Source organism: Labeo rohita, chromosome 15 (genome assembly GCF_022985175.1).
Source record: "Labeo rohita strain BAU-BD-2019 chromosome 15, IGBB_LRoh.1.0, whole genome shotgun sequence".
Lineage (NCBI taxonomy): Eukaryota > Metazoa > Chordata > Actinopteri > Cypriniformes > Cyprinidae > Labeo > Labeo rohita.
This window is the reverse complement of record NC_066883.1, coordinates 16,422,565-16,439,017: the sequence shown is the minus strand read 5'-3', so window position 1 is coordinate 16,439,017 and position 16,453 is coordinate 16,422,565. Positions and strand designations below refer to the sequence as shown.

Sequence of the window (16,453 nt, the reverse complement as noted above, 5' to 3'; positions counted from 1 at the left end):
AACATTCACTGATGCTCCAGAAGGAAACACGAAGAATTAAGAGCTGGGGGGTGAAAACTTTTGAACAGGATGTCCAAATTTTTCTTATTGTTGAAATATGATTTTTTTCCGTTTACTACTGCCCTTCGGAAGCAGCAGAAGATACTTGCATGTTTCCCGGAAGACAAATTAAGTACAATTAACCTTGATCTTCAAATTCAAAAGTTTTCACTCCCCCGGCTCTTAACGCATCGGGTTTCCTTCCGGAGCGTCAGTGAGCGTATGAACCTTTTTTTAATAGCTGTGTTTGAGTGCCTCAAATAATACTGTATATTTCAAAAGTTTCATATGAAAGAAAACAAGTCATGATGCAAAGTAAATTATTTCAGGATTTATTGTATGAAAAAATATATATTTCTGGCCTCGTGATGAAAGGCACAATACATATACATATATATACATATACATTTATCTTTCATAAATACAAATTATTTACAGTCGAATTAAATAGTAGGAATATCTCAAGATTTTGTACAATATTGCATTGTTAAATTAAGAAAGACAGTATAAAATATAAAAGTATCTATTTGGTTTAAATGGTTTTTAAAAATTAAAGAAACAAATGCCACATAAAAAAAGAAAAGAAAAAAATTCTAATCTTGATCTTACATTTTTTTTCTTTTTGAAAAATGCAGAGGTTCACAAAACCAGGAAATCTTGACAATGATGAGGCTATCAGTTTGAACCAAATGGTAATTTCGAGCCTTGGGAATGTCGGAAACAGCAGTGAATTTTGACAGGATGAAAGCTGTACACAACGGCATCCATCACCCACTGCAGGTTAAACAATTTGTACCCAAGTCAACTCAAACATGTTCAGTCGAAAAACATACTCCACTAGAGTTAAGTTTGTTTTTTTCAGTGTTTCTAAGGAGTACCTTTTTCATTGAGCTATAACACATTGAAAGTCGAGGCACTTAAATAAAATTGGGTTTGGTTTGAGTGATAGTCAAATCCATTGTAGGCACTAAGTAAAATCAGTCGTATTTAACTGTAGATTTCCATTTGTTCACATTGTCCACAGCTTCGATTGCTTCTCATCACAGATCCGTTTATAAATAGCATTTCGAGCCATATCCGAAAATAAAAATAAAAATACTCCATGGTCACAGTTCCAGATCCTTCAGTTGCACCTCCTCCACCCATAAGACTGATTGATTGGGCTTCATGTGATTCCCAGAGTGAGATGAACTTCAGGATGCCTGTTTTCTTCCTTTTCAAGGCTTCTGTGATTAACGAATCCTTGATTCTTCCCAGCTCTTCCAGAGAGTTCTTAGACTGTACATTTTAAATATGATGAAATATATATATAAATTCTATTTGGGTCATTAAAAAAAAGGAAAAGGAAATAGTGCAAATAATGCAAGTTGTTCCTCAAGTCTTCAAGTCTCTTGCTTTGTCTTCGCAAAATCATTGTCCGTATCAAAGTAAAGTAGTCCTTTAACTCAGCAGCATGAATAAATAAATAATATAATGTAGATATAATATATTCTCTCTTCACGTCTTTGTCCTTTAAGACTGTAAACATTTTAGGCCCTAAGCCCGTTGGTGATTGAGGTGCTCCAGAATTGAAGAATACTGTCAAACCTGAGAAAGAACAGAAATGCGTTAATGCGTGTGCTTTCAAAGCATTAAGAAATCGTGATTAAGAGCAATTAAAGTACTTAATAAAAAGAAAATCTGAAGATGCTCACCTCAGTAGCAAATATACATTGCTCTATATGTTCAGGAATGATGTACACAGGGTGATACACTCCCTCTTTTGGATAGTTCAAAGGTGGAACCAGCAATGTAGATTCAGAGTTTTTCCTGAAATGCAAAAAAACACATCAACGTTAGTTTTGCACACTAACATCAATCAAAGAGCAGTAACAAAGAGCCCAAGAAAGCAAGACGTGAACGTGTACTTACATGTCTAGTTTGTTGTTTGTAGGTTTTTCGTCAATACTCGTATTGTAATCCACCATCTTCTGTTTGTAATTTGATTTGTCACTGGAATGAGTGTCCACAGTGGTGGATCTGAGTGCCACATCTTTATTAGACACCTTGAACGGACCGCCAGGAAGGAGCAAGGCATCCTTCTCTCGGCCTAAAGTTGAAGTTGGAGTCAAAGAGACGCGGTTGTTCACAGTCTCCAAATCGTTGCGCACGGTGGTGGAGGCGGTTTTGCGGCCTTGCCGCATTTGTCTCAGAACCACAATGGCAGCGCACACCACTAGTGTAAGAGTGATGAGGCCTAGAGTGAACGAAACCACCAGGGCCGGTGGAAGCGGAGGGCTCGCAACGACGGGCTTGTCTTTATACTCGCATCGTGTGCCCATGAAGCCTGGTGGACACTGGCAGACGGGCCCGGAGAAGTGGGTGTAGCAGGTCCCTCCGTTCTCGCAAGGCATGAGGCTGCAGGCGTCAGAGCGGATAGCGCAGTTTTTGCCTGAGAAACCGAGCGTGCATGTGCAGGTATAGCCGTTGATGCCATCCACGCAGGTTCCAGCGTTTTGGCAAGGGTTGTTGGCACAGTCGTCAATGTTGATTTCGCAACGCGAGCCTGAGAATCCAGGGCGGCATCGGCACGTCAGTCGGTTGCCCAAATCGAGACACTGGCCACCTTTAAAAAAATCAAAAGACACGAGGGAACCACATTAAAGCAAAGAAGTAAACCAGGGCAAGTAATTAATAACCCTTGGGAATGCAAATCTATCTTGTTATTCGTGTCAGTGTAGGAGCCTCACTGGCGTCTGTTCTATCATGCATGAGTAGTACGTCACGCACAGCGGTTGCATCTCAAAACATAAAAAAACTGACTGTTCGGCATGTCGCTGTAGGCTGAAATGTTTGCTGAAGATAAGAGAAAAATATGCTTACCATTAGCACAGGGGTCGCTGCTGCATCGGTCGATTTTCTTCTCACAGTTGGAGCCCATGTATCCAGGAGGGCAGCGGCAAGAGTAGCCACGGCTGCCCTTCTCCACGCAGGTTCCTCCATTGAAGCAGGGTTTGTCAGCACAAGTCATGTCAATGACCTCACAGTTCTTTCCGTAGAAGCCTTGAGGGCACGTGCAGGTGTAATCATTCACCTGATCCTGAGAAGAAAAAAGCAAAAGCCATTAACATTCGAGCTCCTCCAAGGACAAGACTCAAGCGTATAGTTTCACAACAGGGCTGCTTACATTGCAACTGCCTCCGTTCTTGCACGGGTTGCTGTCGCACTCGTTGGTCTCGATCTCGCAGTTTTTGCCGCTGAAGCCAGGCTTGCAGATGCAGGTGTAGCTCCCCTGGCCGGTGTTGGTACAGGTGGCGTCGTTCTTGCAGGGCTTGTGATTGGTGCAGAAGTTCAAATCCTCGTTGCAGAACAGGCCGCCCCAGCCTTCCTTACAAGTGCACTGAAAGGGCTGGTTGCAGGTGCCGTGCAGGCACCCCGGGTATCGCTGGCACTCGTCGCAGAGGGGGCCCTGCCACCCGAGGCGGCACTTGCACTCACCGGGGGCCTCACAATAACCGTACTTCTCGCTACAGCCAGACGAGCAGATGGCTGTTTAAAAAGGAGAGGGAGAGAAAGGGGGACATTAGAATGACTGGGAATCATAAAACAACCCCCCTTCTGGAGGCTCAGGCACATCAAGTATTTGTTAAGTACTAAACTAAGCAGCTGGGACGCACACAAAAGAAACACATGCCGTCTTTTTCACGGAAGGCAAAGCATATTAGGTTTCAGCGCGTGTCCTTGTTAAATCATGCTCTTTGCCTCTATTGTTACACTGAACAAAAGCAAACTTGGAAGTTTCGTGAGGCCGTTGAACTTGCCCGCGTTATTTACTTGTTACTTACGTTCTGCGCAATAATCGCCTTTCCATCCAGGCAGGCAAATTCTGTTCCCAGCGGCGTCACAGTTGAAGTGGCCGAACGCATCGTTCCGTGGCCGGCAGAAATCCGAGCATTCCTCGCCGTGGTAGAATTCATCGCACACGACGCGATAGGAAAAGTGCAGTTCGCTTTGATCTCCGTGATGCACGTCCTGAGACCAGTTCTCGCCTATGGCGAGTCTTCTTTTGGTGGCCAAACGGCTGATCATGTTGTTAATGTTCTCTGAAGTAAATCAAACAAAATATTCGTTAACACAATGATCTTTAGCTAACAAATACATGTTGTGCAACTTACTAAAAGTACACAGGTGGGGTAAAAGTAGGGCGCATACCTGTTGACTGATCAGAGGACTCTGCGTTCCAAGCTTCGATTATCAATGAAACGATTCCCTGTAATGCCAAAACACCCTGTTTAATATCACATGCATACGTGTATACGTAAATACGAACTGATCATGAATGCAACGTCATTTTAAGATACTCACCGGCCACTTGAAATTGAAAGGTACGCGGATGTGCGCGCTGCTGGAGATGGAGTCTGCGCTGAATATTCCTGTCATTCCACTGCCGTAAGTGCACGGCTGCTTCGGCTGTATGATGTTATGGGAGTGCCTCAGGCAAACGCGGAAAAAGACCTGGCAGTCGCTGGACCCTTTGCACACACTGTTTGTGCTTGTGAAAGAGTGCACTTTCAACTCAAACACACCGGAAGATTCCGTCTATGGAAATAAAACAGGAGTGATATTAGCACGCTGTGGACGCACTTAAAAAAAAAGAGGCTTACATTCAAATAAGTGTGAATACTCACCAGTTGCGCTGATAACAAAATTAAAAAACACGTTAATAAAAAACGAGCCATTTTTTGGATCTTCTTGTCTGCTACTGAGCGATAGCAGACTGCGGGAGTAGTCCGATATGAATGTTTGTAGTGGTATCCACGATTTAAGAATTAAAAAGTAACGTTAGTTAATTAAAAAATCTCGGAATTCAAAGCAAAACGACTTACTATTAAAATCAAATCTTAATGTCGTCTATGTTGGAGTTTACAAAGCAAAGAGAAACAGATTCCTAGCTCCAGGGGACTTTGGACCCGTAAGTTACGTTTAGTGGAGACTGGAGTGCGTTTGCGTATAAATAGCCTGGGAGCCAAAGAGGAGGCGTGGCCTAAGCGCAACTTGTAAAAAGCTTTGGATTCGTTTGATGATTCCCTGAACACCAGGACGCTTTAGGCTCATTTTATAGTAAAAGAGATACTACAGAACAACATAAACCGTGTATAACACAGGCATTTGGAAACTTTTCAAAAGTAGGCTAATGTTGGCAACAGCTTGACCTTAGTTAAATATTAACATTGTTTTATAAAAGAACTCGAAAGCCAAATCACGTTGTGCTCCTAATTTATATAGGAATACACCCTACTTTTTTTCTGAAATATGTGCCTCTAGCCTATTTGAGAACGTGCATGGTTTATTAGACATCAGTTTGTAGTTACGAAGTGTTTTATTCTACGCAACTACGCACACTTTGTGTTTTCTGTGATTTTCTAAAAAAAAAAGTTTGTTTACGTTTTTAATGTTCGTCACCGATCGAGGGGGTGGGGGTGGGCCGGGTGGAGGGGATTCGTACATCCCCTTTAATTCAGCCCTAAAATCTGTAATTGTTCTGACGCGTGTGAGTCGTTAAACCGGCAAGCGCTTTATTGTGCCCTGGAAAGATCCGGAGGGCTCTTTTGTTATCTTGGGTTTGGATTGTAGGTCTTTGGTAAAGAGGCTGAAATGATTCGGGGGGGGGATGGGGCTGTTGCGCAGGGCATTTAAGATTGCAGATAATTGCTTTCTGGAGTAAGAGTGTGAGTACGTGTGCTGGGAGGGGGCTCTCCGTACAGCTGTATGATAATCCTTGCACCTGCGCACTGTGTTTGCGCTTCGCTTTCTTGATGTGTACACACACGCGCACACCACCTTGCCACCACGATAATATGCGCACATAAGAATATTTCCTTACCGTCTTCACTCATTTCTTAATTTTAATAAATTTAAACGCCTTTCTTATATAAATGACTTGCACGTCTAATGCGCTAAATCGGTTACAAAAACTCAAAATTAAGAACTGAAGGTAAAAGTATTTTTTTAAAGACAGGTTCTGTCGCGCTTTACTGCGCCGTGTTAGGGGTAAACACAGGAGACACGCGTGTTCCAAACTGTTGCTCGTGCTTTAGTGATTTTCTATTGTGATTCTAATGAGAGCAACGCGTGCCTCTGCTGGCCCCATCTTTACCCCAGGCACGCTTTGCCCACTGGACGGCACCATATGATTAGGGGGGTTAAGAAAGGCCGCTATTGTTAACTTATTGTCGGACAATTATTAAGACAGCCTGGTTTCTTGGCTTCTGATGAACACGAGGATGAATACTGAGAGTTATTATCTGCGTAAACAAGAAAACCGTCCCAGCAAGCATCAGTAGGATTTTAATGATTTTTTTTTCTTACGATTTCTGATTTCTTATGCTCATCAAGGCTGCATTTATTTATAAAAAAAAAAAAAAAAAAACACTAATATTGTGAAATCTTATTACAATATAAAGTAATGGTTATCTGTGTTAATATATTTAAAAATAAAATTTATTTCTATGATACAAACGCTGAATTTTCATTAGCCATTATGCCGGTCTCCATTTCAATGTTGGAAACAGCTGTGCTGCTTAATATTGTTTTTTGGAACGTGATTCTTTTTTCAGGATTTTTTGAAGAATAAAAAATTAAAAAGAACAGCATTTATTCAAAATATAACTTTTCTAACAAGTGTTTGCTATCACTTTTTATCAATTTAACTTAATTTAAAATGTACTGACCAACTTTTAAATGGTAGTTTATATTATCACAGATTCCAAAAAAAAACAAAAAAAAAAAAAAAAACAGTAATATGTGAAATCTTATTACAATATAAAGTAATGGTTATCTATGTTAATATATTTAAAAATAAAAATTATTTCTATGATACAAACGCTGAATTTTCATTAGCCATTATGCTGGTCTCCATTTCAATGTTGGAAACAGTTGTGCTGCTTAATATTGTTTTTTGGAACATGTGATTCTTTTTTTTTTTTTTGAAGAATAAAAAGTTAAAAAGAACGGCATTTATTCAAAATATAACTTTTCTAACAAGTCTTTGCTATCACTTTTTTATCAATTTAAGTTAATTTAAAATGTACTGACCAACTTTTAAATGGTAGTTTATATTAAAAGTATCACAGATTCCAAAAAAAAAAAAAAAAATTAATTCAGCATATCACAATGATTTCTGAAGATTGGAGTAATGATACTGAAAATTCAGCTTTGCATCACAAGAATAAATTACATTTTAAAATATATTCACATAGAAAACAGTTATTTTACACTGAAATAATATTTCACAATATTAATGGTTTTTTATTAAATAAATGCACCCTTGATGAGCATAAGAAAGTTTTTAAAAACAGTAAAATCGTACTGATCCCAAACTTTTGAACGGCAGTGTATAGGCCTGTATATTTCATACATAATATATTTTTTATTTATATTTTTTTCTTACTTGTCCCTGTCCCATGATGCGTGCCCACGCTCCTATTGATGCGCGCTATGGGGTACATGTTCAGCAAAATAGGTGTCGTGTGCTCATTATGTTCATTTGACAAAGAGAGTGATGAGGGGAAAGCGGGGAAAAGTCACAAAATCAATAGCCATCTGCCTCAATCGAAGACGCGCATGGCGCATCTCTGATGCTCCCCGACCCCGATATAGGTGAATGATGGATCAAACTCACACGAACCCCCTTTCCCCCTGGGACATTAATATGTGTAATAAAGTCACCACTGTAATGGTTTCATCGCCTGTTTTTGCGGCTTACAAAATTACGCACTAGATGTTTTGCTTTGCGCGCCAGTGCTTAACACTTTCACATCCACGTGTCTGACATCCAAACGGTGTAAGAGCCGTCGCTTTGGCTGGGCTGAAGCGTGTCTGCGACTGGGTGCTAGTGAATTCTGGGGGGAGGAGGAGGAGAATTGGCACATGGGGGTGAAATGACACACATGGCGACAATTATGCTGAGGTGTTAGCCAGTGGCAGAAGGCGCATCCATAAATGTGAATTGGTGCCCCTCTGCCAAGGTGTGAAGTGCGACACGCGGTGCCCGACGCAGACCGGTTCCCAGGCTCCCTACACGTGCATGATGCTCTGAGGTGTTACTTTATTCGCATGTCATTTGTTCACACCTTTAGGAAACAATCTGGTGGGGTTAAACTATGAAACTGGTGAACTGATTTAACAGGTCAGCGAAAACAGTTTCTACAGATGTGCCAAAATTGAGAGCGTTTTTCCCAGTGTTGGGAATCGAGGTTTATTCGTACAAAACATCATATGTTAGTATTATTAAATGAACCCACTCAGATTCGCGAACAAATAACTCTGTTTTTTAGTGAATCAAACACACACAGCGTCATCAATACAGTGCGATAGTCGAGCGAATGACTCGTAAGAGTCGGTTCTTTTGAATGAATCATAGACGTGCAGCGTGGCGCCTGAGTTCTGTTTATTGAATCAAAACACTTAATTCAATCGGAGCGGTCACTGAATCAATCTAGCTTACTAAAGATCACAATCCTAATCTAAATGATGTTTTTAAGGCTTGTCAGACTTTGTTATTAGTTGTTGATATGAAAAATATTCATTGTGAGTTTGTATTTTATATAAATTCATGAAATGTCACCACGTTTTCTCAGTGGTTTGGAGGAGTTATTGGACTGCGTTTTCTGTCTCGCATCCCTAAGCATAACATGATGTGGTTTCCCAGAGGCCAGAGAGGTTTCGTGCTATTCAGAGGTTACCATGAGGCCATAATGGCACGTGTCCGTCTGTCAAACGCAAAGGTGTGACATTGACAAAAGTTTAACACCTCGCATTTTGTGTCTCTAAATTACCGTTCTGAAGCGTGCTGCTGGAGCATCGGCTCGGTCAGAGAGGTTATCCACGTTATGTGGTGTGGGTGTTATTTTAAGTGCATAAAAATCGAGAGCGTTGAAGTTAATGATACAGATAAATTGATTTAGTACTGGATTCTAATTCACTCTCCTGGTGAAAAAAACAGCATATGCTGGTAGGTATGTTTTGATGCTGGGATGCTGGTTTATGCTGGTCCTTGACCAGCAACATGACCAGCAAAAACCAGCAAAGGACCAGCTTAAACCAGCATCAAAACATACCTACCAGCATATGCTGTTTTTTTCACCAGGAACACAAACAGTGAATGGTTTTTAAAGTTTTGTTAAATAGTTGCTATTTGTAGAGTATGCAACGATTTCAAACTCAGATTTCTAATATTTGTGTGAGGAAAGTCAATGACACCAGAAGTAGTAGTAGTGGAATCCAGCGTTTTAATTCTGATTACATTATCAAAGCAATTTCAAATGTTTTAGCTGTTATATCAAAACCCTTTGCACATAGCATTATTTGAAAATGCCAGGAAATTACAATATTGTCTTAATTTAGCATTTTGTTTCTGAAATAAGTGCCGCAGCCAAAAGCATCACTACTGTTTTCAAGACGCGTCATCATGGCGGCACTGAATGTAAACAATGCCACTGAACCGAACGAAACTCGTATATTTTGCTGATTATTGCTGCTGACAATGGTGCATTATTATCATGTTGTTGGCTGTTCTAATAGGTCGGACCGAAAAAAAAAACATTTGGAGTACTATAGACTGCCAAACGTTATAACAAATCAAGGAGAAGAGAGCAAAAAAACTGTCAGAGGAACAAAAGGTGTTTGTGATTAACCAAACTAAACCAGAATTTCCAGGGCAAGAATCTTCACAACATTCGTGTTTGTTTTTATCTTTTCTGGTCAGGTAGGCAGAGATAGAAAAAGTACACACATCCTTCACTCATGCAGAAGTACAGATACTCATGTTTAAACATACTCTGGTAAAAGTAGAAGTACTGACTACATTTTTTTTTTTACTTAAATTAAAGTAAAGAAGTATGGGCTCAGACACGTACTTAAGTAAAAAGTACACATTACTACTACCTGTTTTAGTGTCACGCTGGTAACTGGACCTCACGTCATATTGACACGTTAATACAAAATAACTTGCATTTAAAATTTGTTAGCTAATGCATGTATCAAGGCTAAACAACCTCAATGTATAACAGGGCTGGACTGGGGCAAAATTTCAGGCCTGGAAATTTCATACTCATCCGGGCCATCCCCTACACCCACAACACATTCTGAAACCATGGACAACCCTATTTTTTGTATGGCCATCACATTTAAATAAATGTTTAAAACCTTAGGCTAGGGCCGTGCAAAATAAAGGTTCTCTGTTGAATGCACATTCTCTTCCATTTTCCTTTTCAGTCTGTTCATTTTCCATGATATCTCTCTGCATCTCACTTTGTGTTTGCTTTTTTGCACTAATGTTCTTGTACCTATCACTTTTCCCATCAGCCATTTACTGTTATGAGCACATGGAACTGTCTGCACCTTCTTGCAAAACAACCACCTCATTATATTTGCAGTAAGTTTTATTTAAGTTCAATTTAAAGTATCACATCATGACCAGGTGTTGTTGTTTTATCTTAAAATGGCTTAAATACTATAGATTTAACAGAACTGTATTTTCTAAATTGTCTAAATGTCAAAATTAGTACAATAATGATAACATCATGACAATATCTTTACAGAAAAATCCTAATACTGAACACGTTAGGGTTAGCATTATCATGAGTCATATTTTTCTCTTACCAAAATTAACCATGTTTTTTTTTTTTTTTTTTTTTTTTTTTTTTTTGAGCGGACTGATTACTGATCTGTTTTAATTTACAACCATAGTTTTACTACACATCTCATGGTTAGACTATGGTTAGTGTAGCAAAACCATGGTTCAGTTGTGATTACCATGGTTTAACTATGGATTTTGATTTTAATTTTCAAAAGGGTTGTGTTGTTATCAGCCCTAGCTCCCTCTAAACATATTACAAAATGATGTTTTATAACATTTGTTCGCTAAATTACTAGTGTAACTTACAGTAGATAAGAATGATGTCCTTCAGCATGGAGTATTTTGAGTGATGATGATAGTAATTTAGCTTAGATTTGTTTATAGTACTACTGCTGTAGTTTTGTCTTTGTTTACTTAGTTAAGCATACAACTACTAGCAACTCTTAGCAGCCTGTTTACAGATGAAACTGACTTGCACTTCAAGTTCTGAAAAGGTCAGTAATTTTGCCTCTATGATCCACCCTGGCACTTCCAACAGCATTCTTGAGTCGCTTGTAATGATTATTCTGATAAAAACTGTTTGGCGGGGACGCGAAGCGTGCATGAGACTAACCGATCCATGATTTATTATCAAATGTTTATCCACCAAATGCTGATTAAAAGTAAAGTAATGAGCCTAGTTTGAAAATGTAATAAGTAGAAAGTACAGATATTTGTGTAAAAATCTAAGGAGTAAAAGTAAAAAGTAGTCAGTATTTGTACTTGTACTTGGTTACTTCCCATCTCTGCAGGTAGGTAAAATATTAGCCCTGATATATTAATTAATTCCGCTCGTACGTATCTTTAATTTAGTTTGTCTAATATTGTGCACTTTCCTGCTTACTAAGTCCTTCTTTATATGATTTACCAGCTTCCACACATTTTTTCCGTGGTTTCGTTATTCAGCAGTACATCAATTGTGCAATCCATGCTGTTGTTTACATCCAAGTCTCTCCAAAATAGCCACGCATCTGGGTAACCTGCCAAACCGTGACGTAAGTGCAAACCCTCTATTAATTTCTTATAATTGTATTAGATTTCTAATAAAAAACAACTGGGCCAAAATAGTGCACTGGTAATAAAACAACAACAAAAATGATATTAATAATTAACAAATAAATCTAAAAATGCATAGTATTAAAAAAGAAAAGAAAATTGAAGATAGTTCACATATATTAAAATCTCACAATCCAGATTTTCCCCCTTCACAATTCTGAGAATTGCAAAATGTGAACTCAGAATTCTAATTTAAAAAGTCAGAATTTAGATATATAAACAGCTGCAAGAATTGCACTTTTATAACTCATAATTATATTTTTTTTCCTCAGAATTGCGAAATTGGCTTCCGTAACATATGCAACACTAGACCACAAAACCAGTCATAAGGGTCAATTTTTTTGAGATTTATACATTGTCTGAAAGCTGAATAAATAAGCTTTCCATTAATGGTTTGTTAGGATAGGACAGTATTTGGCTGAGATACAGCTATTTGAAAATCTAGAATTTGAAGGTGCAAGAAAAATCAAAATATTGCAAAAATTCACCTTTAAAATTGTCCAAAGGAAGTTCTTAGCAATGCATAACTAATCAAAAAATAAGTTGATATATTTATGGTAGAAAATTTACAAAACATCTTCATGGAACATGATATTTACTTAATATCCCAATGTTTTTTGGCATAAAAGAAAAATTGATCGTTTTGACCCATAGTGTTTTTTTTGGCTATTGCTACAAATATACCCATGCAACTTAAAACTGGTTTTGTGGTCCTGGGTCACATATTGAATGTTGCACTTAATCTACAGTTTCTTCTCAAACACCTTACATAAATATCTGCTTAATAAAAAAATTAAAAAATATATATACATATATGTGATTAATAATGCACTACGGTACAAGTTCATCATTTAAAGCATAATGAATCAAGGTGATTTACTTTGGATGAAACCTTCAAAGGGATATTTTGCCCATAAATGAACATTTTGTCATCATTTACTCAACCTCGTGTCATTCCAAACCTGTATGAGTTTCTTTATGTTAAGCATAAAAGAAGATATTCTGAAGAATGGTGAGCTGACAGTTGGTGGTCCCTATTGACTTCCATAGCATTTCTTTCCCTACTATAGAAGTCAATGGAACCAACAACTGTTTGGCTCCTCAAAATATCTTCTTTTGTGTTCAACACAAGGAAGAAACTCATACACATTTGGAAGAACACTAGAGTGAGTAAATGATGACAAAATGTTAATATTTGGGTAAACTATCCCTTTAAGCACACAAAGAAAACACCGTAGCAAAACATTACACATTATGGTTTGTTTATTGGTGATATTCTGGGTGTTTCACAACAAAAGCAATACAAAGAACATTCCACAAGCACATCCTCAGACACGATGGGCCATTTCTGTCATGAAGAGAAATAGCACCAGATTGAGCTCTTTATTTGAGAGGTTCTCCTCAACACACTGCAACAGTATCACCATGACAAAGACAGTCTCGCTAGCAGCGTGATTGCGTCACGCGGCGTGTGCCGAGCAGACATTTTTGAAGTCTAATATCAGGCTATTGCCTACAGCATCAGTTATGGATTTAAAACAAGATCTACTCGATGGAAACAGCGTCAGTTTTTCAGTTCACGTGGTGTTATGCTCTTTGCTCTTGCAGAGATAAGGGAGCCAAGAAGTGGACAGAAACTGGTCCAACCACCCTAAAACAATTTCTAATCAGCGAGACCATATATTAGGGCACCATATCTGCGAGTCTGCTGTCCAGGAAGTGCTGTTTTCCATTGGAATGGAACGTCTTTTGGAAGGTAGCATCTCTTCGGTGTAGCCGATGTTTGATGTTTCTCCACACATGCCCTTCTGCTCCCACTGTCCACCTGTTTGACTGTGACCCTCATCTCAATGGCTGATCACAGTCCGCAGGTGGGACCGTTTCGGGTGGGTGTGAGCAGGACGAGTCCTCACTGCTGCTTCCGGGACCAGAAACGCCCTGCGATGGTACCTAAAGAAAATCCTTGTTTCTTCTGTTGCGAAAGTTCTGAAAGTCTCTGTTCTTCTTCCTGTAGGTGTGAAATATTTATGCTGTGTTATTAAACGCCACTTAAATATGGCATCTGACAAAAAGAGATTTGATGGGTACCTGTGCAAGCTGTGCTTGTCTTCTTTTGAAGGCTTCAATGGGGTCTTCCTCATGAGCGTAGTTCTCTAGTACAGAACGGACATCCTCCACTCCGCTGATGGCTATAGCTACACACCACACACGAGAGGTCAAATGATTTGTACAAACGAAAAACAATCCAACGACTTCAATTTGCATACTCACTTTTAAGGAAAGCAGCCAAATCGTAGAGCGTGCGATCCTCTGAGTTGCCATCCCACTTGCGCAGCGCCAAGCCGTTGAAAGGCTGCAGACCGAAGGCCTCGCGCTTACAGTCCACCACAATGACTTTAGAGGAGTCTCTGTTTAAACAAGACACGTCCTGCAGGACAAACAGTGTCATTAGTGAATATCGTTTAAGCATATGCAGCATCTACTGATTTTTACCAATGAGCTTATTTTGTTGAAAACTATGGAATTAGAAAAAAGGTTATAAAAGTGTACGTTTAAGATGTAAAAACAAGCCAGATTTAAACAAACAACAGTACAGTAAAATAGCAAATTAGACAAATTCAATAACCCTCAAAGACCGAGACAGCCACCTGCGGGTAAAAACTATTGTTCTAACTTTTGAACCGCTAATCCAATCTGAATGCTTTAAAAAGTACTGCAAAGCTAAGATTCTCCGCTTTTTGTCTCATTTGGATATTCAGAGGCTCTGTAGTGAATGTGATTACATCAACACATTTTGATTGCATTGATTCGTCAGAAGAAACTAATGCACTTTGTTCCTCTCAGCCAAACAGGAACGATTGTTGATGCTTAGTCCCACCCCCGTGTCCATGTCCACGTCCACCAATTAGCATGTTTCTTTGGAAATTTGAACAAATGCAAAGCGAAAGTAAAATACATGAAAACAAACACAAAATAACTAGGGCTGGGTATCGTTCAAAAATGTACCAATACCTTGACTTCGATACCGGTTCTTGAACTATATTTTTTTTTCGATACCAATTTTATGAAATTAATTTTAACAAGATTACATAATCTCAAATGATTTTTTTTCAGCTTATTGATGTTTATACAGATTCAAAGATTCCTGAGCCACTGCACAAAGGAGAACATTTTAATTTTAATAAAGATCAAAAAGTGTTAGGCTACATTCACACTAGGGCTGGGTGATATATTGAATATTAGCGATAATATCACAATAGTTTTGATGACGATGTAAAATTGTAAAATACCGTGAATGTTTCAAATTCAAGCGTACTTTTCCAAAAATAATGCGCCGAACGTCCAATATTACATCCCCTTACGTATTACCCCGCAAGAGACGTGAGTGCGGTTGCCAGATATCAAGAGTTCAAATTCCCGAATCAGAGCTTTGCTGTTACAAGGATACATTTTCTCAAATATCCAATTGTTAGGGCTGTTCGATTCCGAAAATTTTGGAATCGAGTCCGATTCCGATTCAGATTCCTGGTTCTGGAATGGAATCGATTCTTTTTCGATTCTTGTTGTTTTTTTTAGATCGGAGGAACCAAATTTTCCCATGAGTGTAGGATATACATGTCTTAGAAAGAAGCCTTATCATAATATGAATACATTTCTGCATTTAAATTGTAATTTTACTGCATTGCCCATGAAATTAGTCACAGCCCACAGTGCAGCAGTGGACATGCGTTTATTGCATGAACTGAACAAGGCCTGCACAGTTCAGCTCAATGATGTTAACTTCAACAGTATGCTTTGCACAAAATTAACAAACTGTACACAAACAAAATAACCAGAGCATTAACAACAACACTGATATAACAGCTCGAGGTACATCTGTCAATCAGATGCGCTCTTGGCCACTGTGCTCTTGTTTTCTTTCAGAATTATCATTGGCTGATAGAAAAGTTAAGAAATAGCATTTTTTTTTTAAAGATGGAAATAGGATCAATACCCTCCAGTATGTCATGATCTATTCTGTCGTGCAGTGCTCAATATTGGGAACAATATAAGCCAGTTCCACCGTAAAATAACTTCTGAACTGTTTTTGAACTGGTTCATTAAAACGATCTATCCGAAAGAACCTTTTCGTGGAAACGAATCAGACTTCTAATCACTATTAGCGAGCAAGAGGCAAATTAATGGATGCTCAACGGAAGGGTGCATCCTTAAACTCAGACGAGCTCAGTACCGACTCTTTTCATTAAGTTTATTTTCGTGAATCGATGCTCAGTGACGTTTGATGACAGCAGCCGAGATACGCAGCCTTCGTATGATCCAGCCTTTCGTTTGAGAGGCGCCCATAGATTAGCTTTGCTGAACTGAAAACGGCTCTGAATGGGGAGTCGATTCCCCTTGATGGAATCGATTCCAACCTTTGGAATCGACTCTCGATTCCCAACGCCTCGGAATCGAGGAATCGATTCTTTTTGGATGAGGATTGTTTTAATTTTTTAAACAAAAACGCACCAGTGTAAACACAGCCAAATATCTAAGGGGTTTGTACCTTAATGCTTTCCAGCTACAGCGTCAAGAGTGAGCCACAGTGTAACTGGTGTAAAATAGCAAGTGTGTTCGACTTTGTCGTGGCTCTGTGCAGGATCAAGAGAGCTATAGAGTGCAGACTGCTTTGTATGCTTTAGGATAGCTCTCATGGATGCG

The 16,453-nt window shown here is 39.0% G+C and overlaps 2 protein-coding genes across 2 annotated transcripts in view; both read right to left on the bottom strand.

Moving 5' to 3' along the window:
* Positions 1 to 350: 350 nt before the first annotated feature.
* dlc (deltaC) lies at positions 351 to 4,989 on the bottom strand. Its single transcript, XM_051129934.1, has 9 exons — positions 4,707 to 4,989; positions 4,384 to 4,617; positions 4,231 to 4,288; positions 3,864 to 4,121; positions 3,206 to 3,567; positions 2,902 to 3,118; positions 1,951 to 2,644; positions 1,734 to 1,848; positions 351 to 1,626 (listed from the first exon to the last, which is right to left on the bottom strand). Exons 1-9 carry the CDS (start codon positions 4,755 to 4,757, stop codon positions 1,621 to 1,623), a joined length of 1,995 nt encoding a protein of 664 aa, XP_050985891.1. The 5' UTR covers positions 4,758 to 4,989; the 3' UTR covers positions 351 to 1,620.
* An 8,008-nt stretch (positions 4,990 to 12,997) lies between these two features.
* timm50 (translocase of inner mitochondrial membrane 50 homolog (S. cerevisiae)) overlaps positions 12,998 to 16,453 on the bottom strand; it is a 41,027-nt gene continuing 37,571 nt past the window's right edge. The window contains exons 9-11 of the mRNA XM_051129701.1: positions 14,024 to 14,180; positions 13,841 to 13,947; positions 12,998 to 13,760 (exon numbers count right to left, since the gene is read on the bottom strand). Coding sequence (XP_050985658.1) covers positions 13,662 to 13,760; positions 13,841 to 13,947; positions 14,024 to 14,180 — 363 coding nt within the window. The 3' untranslated portion in view covers positions 12,998 to 13,661. The remainder of the gene's footprint in view (positions 13,761 to 13,840; positions 13,948 to 14,023; positions 14,181 to 16,453) is intronic.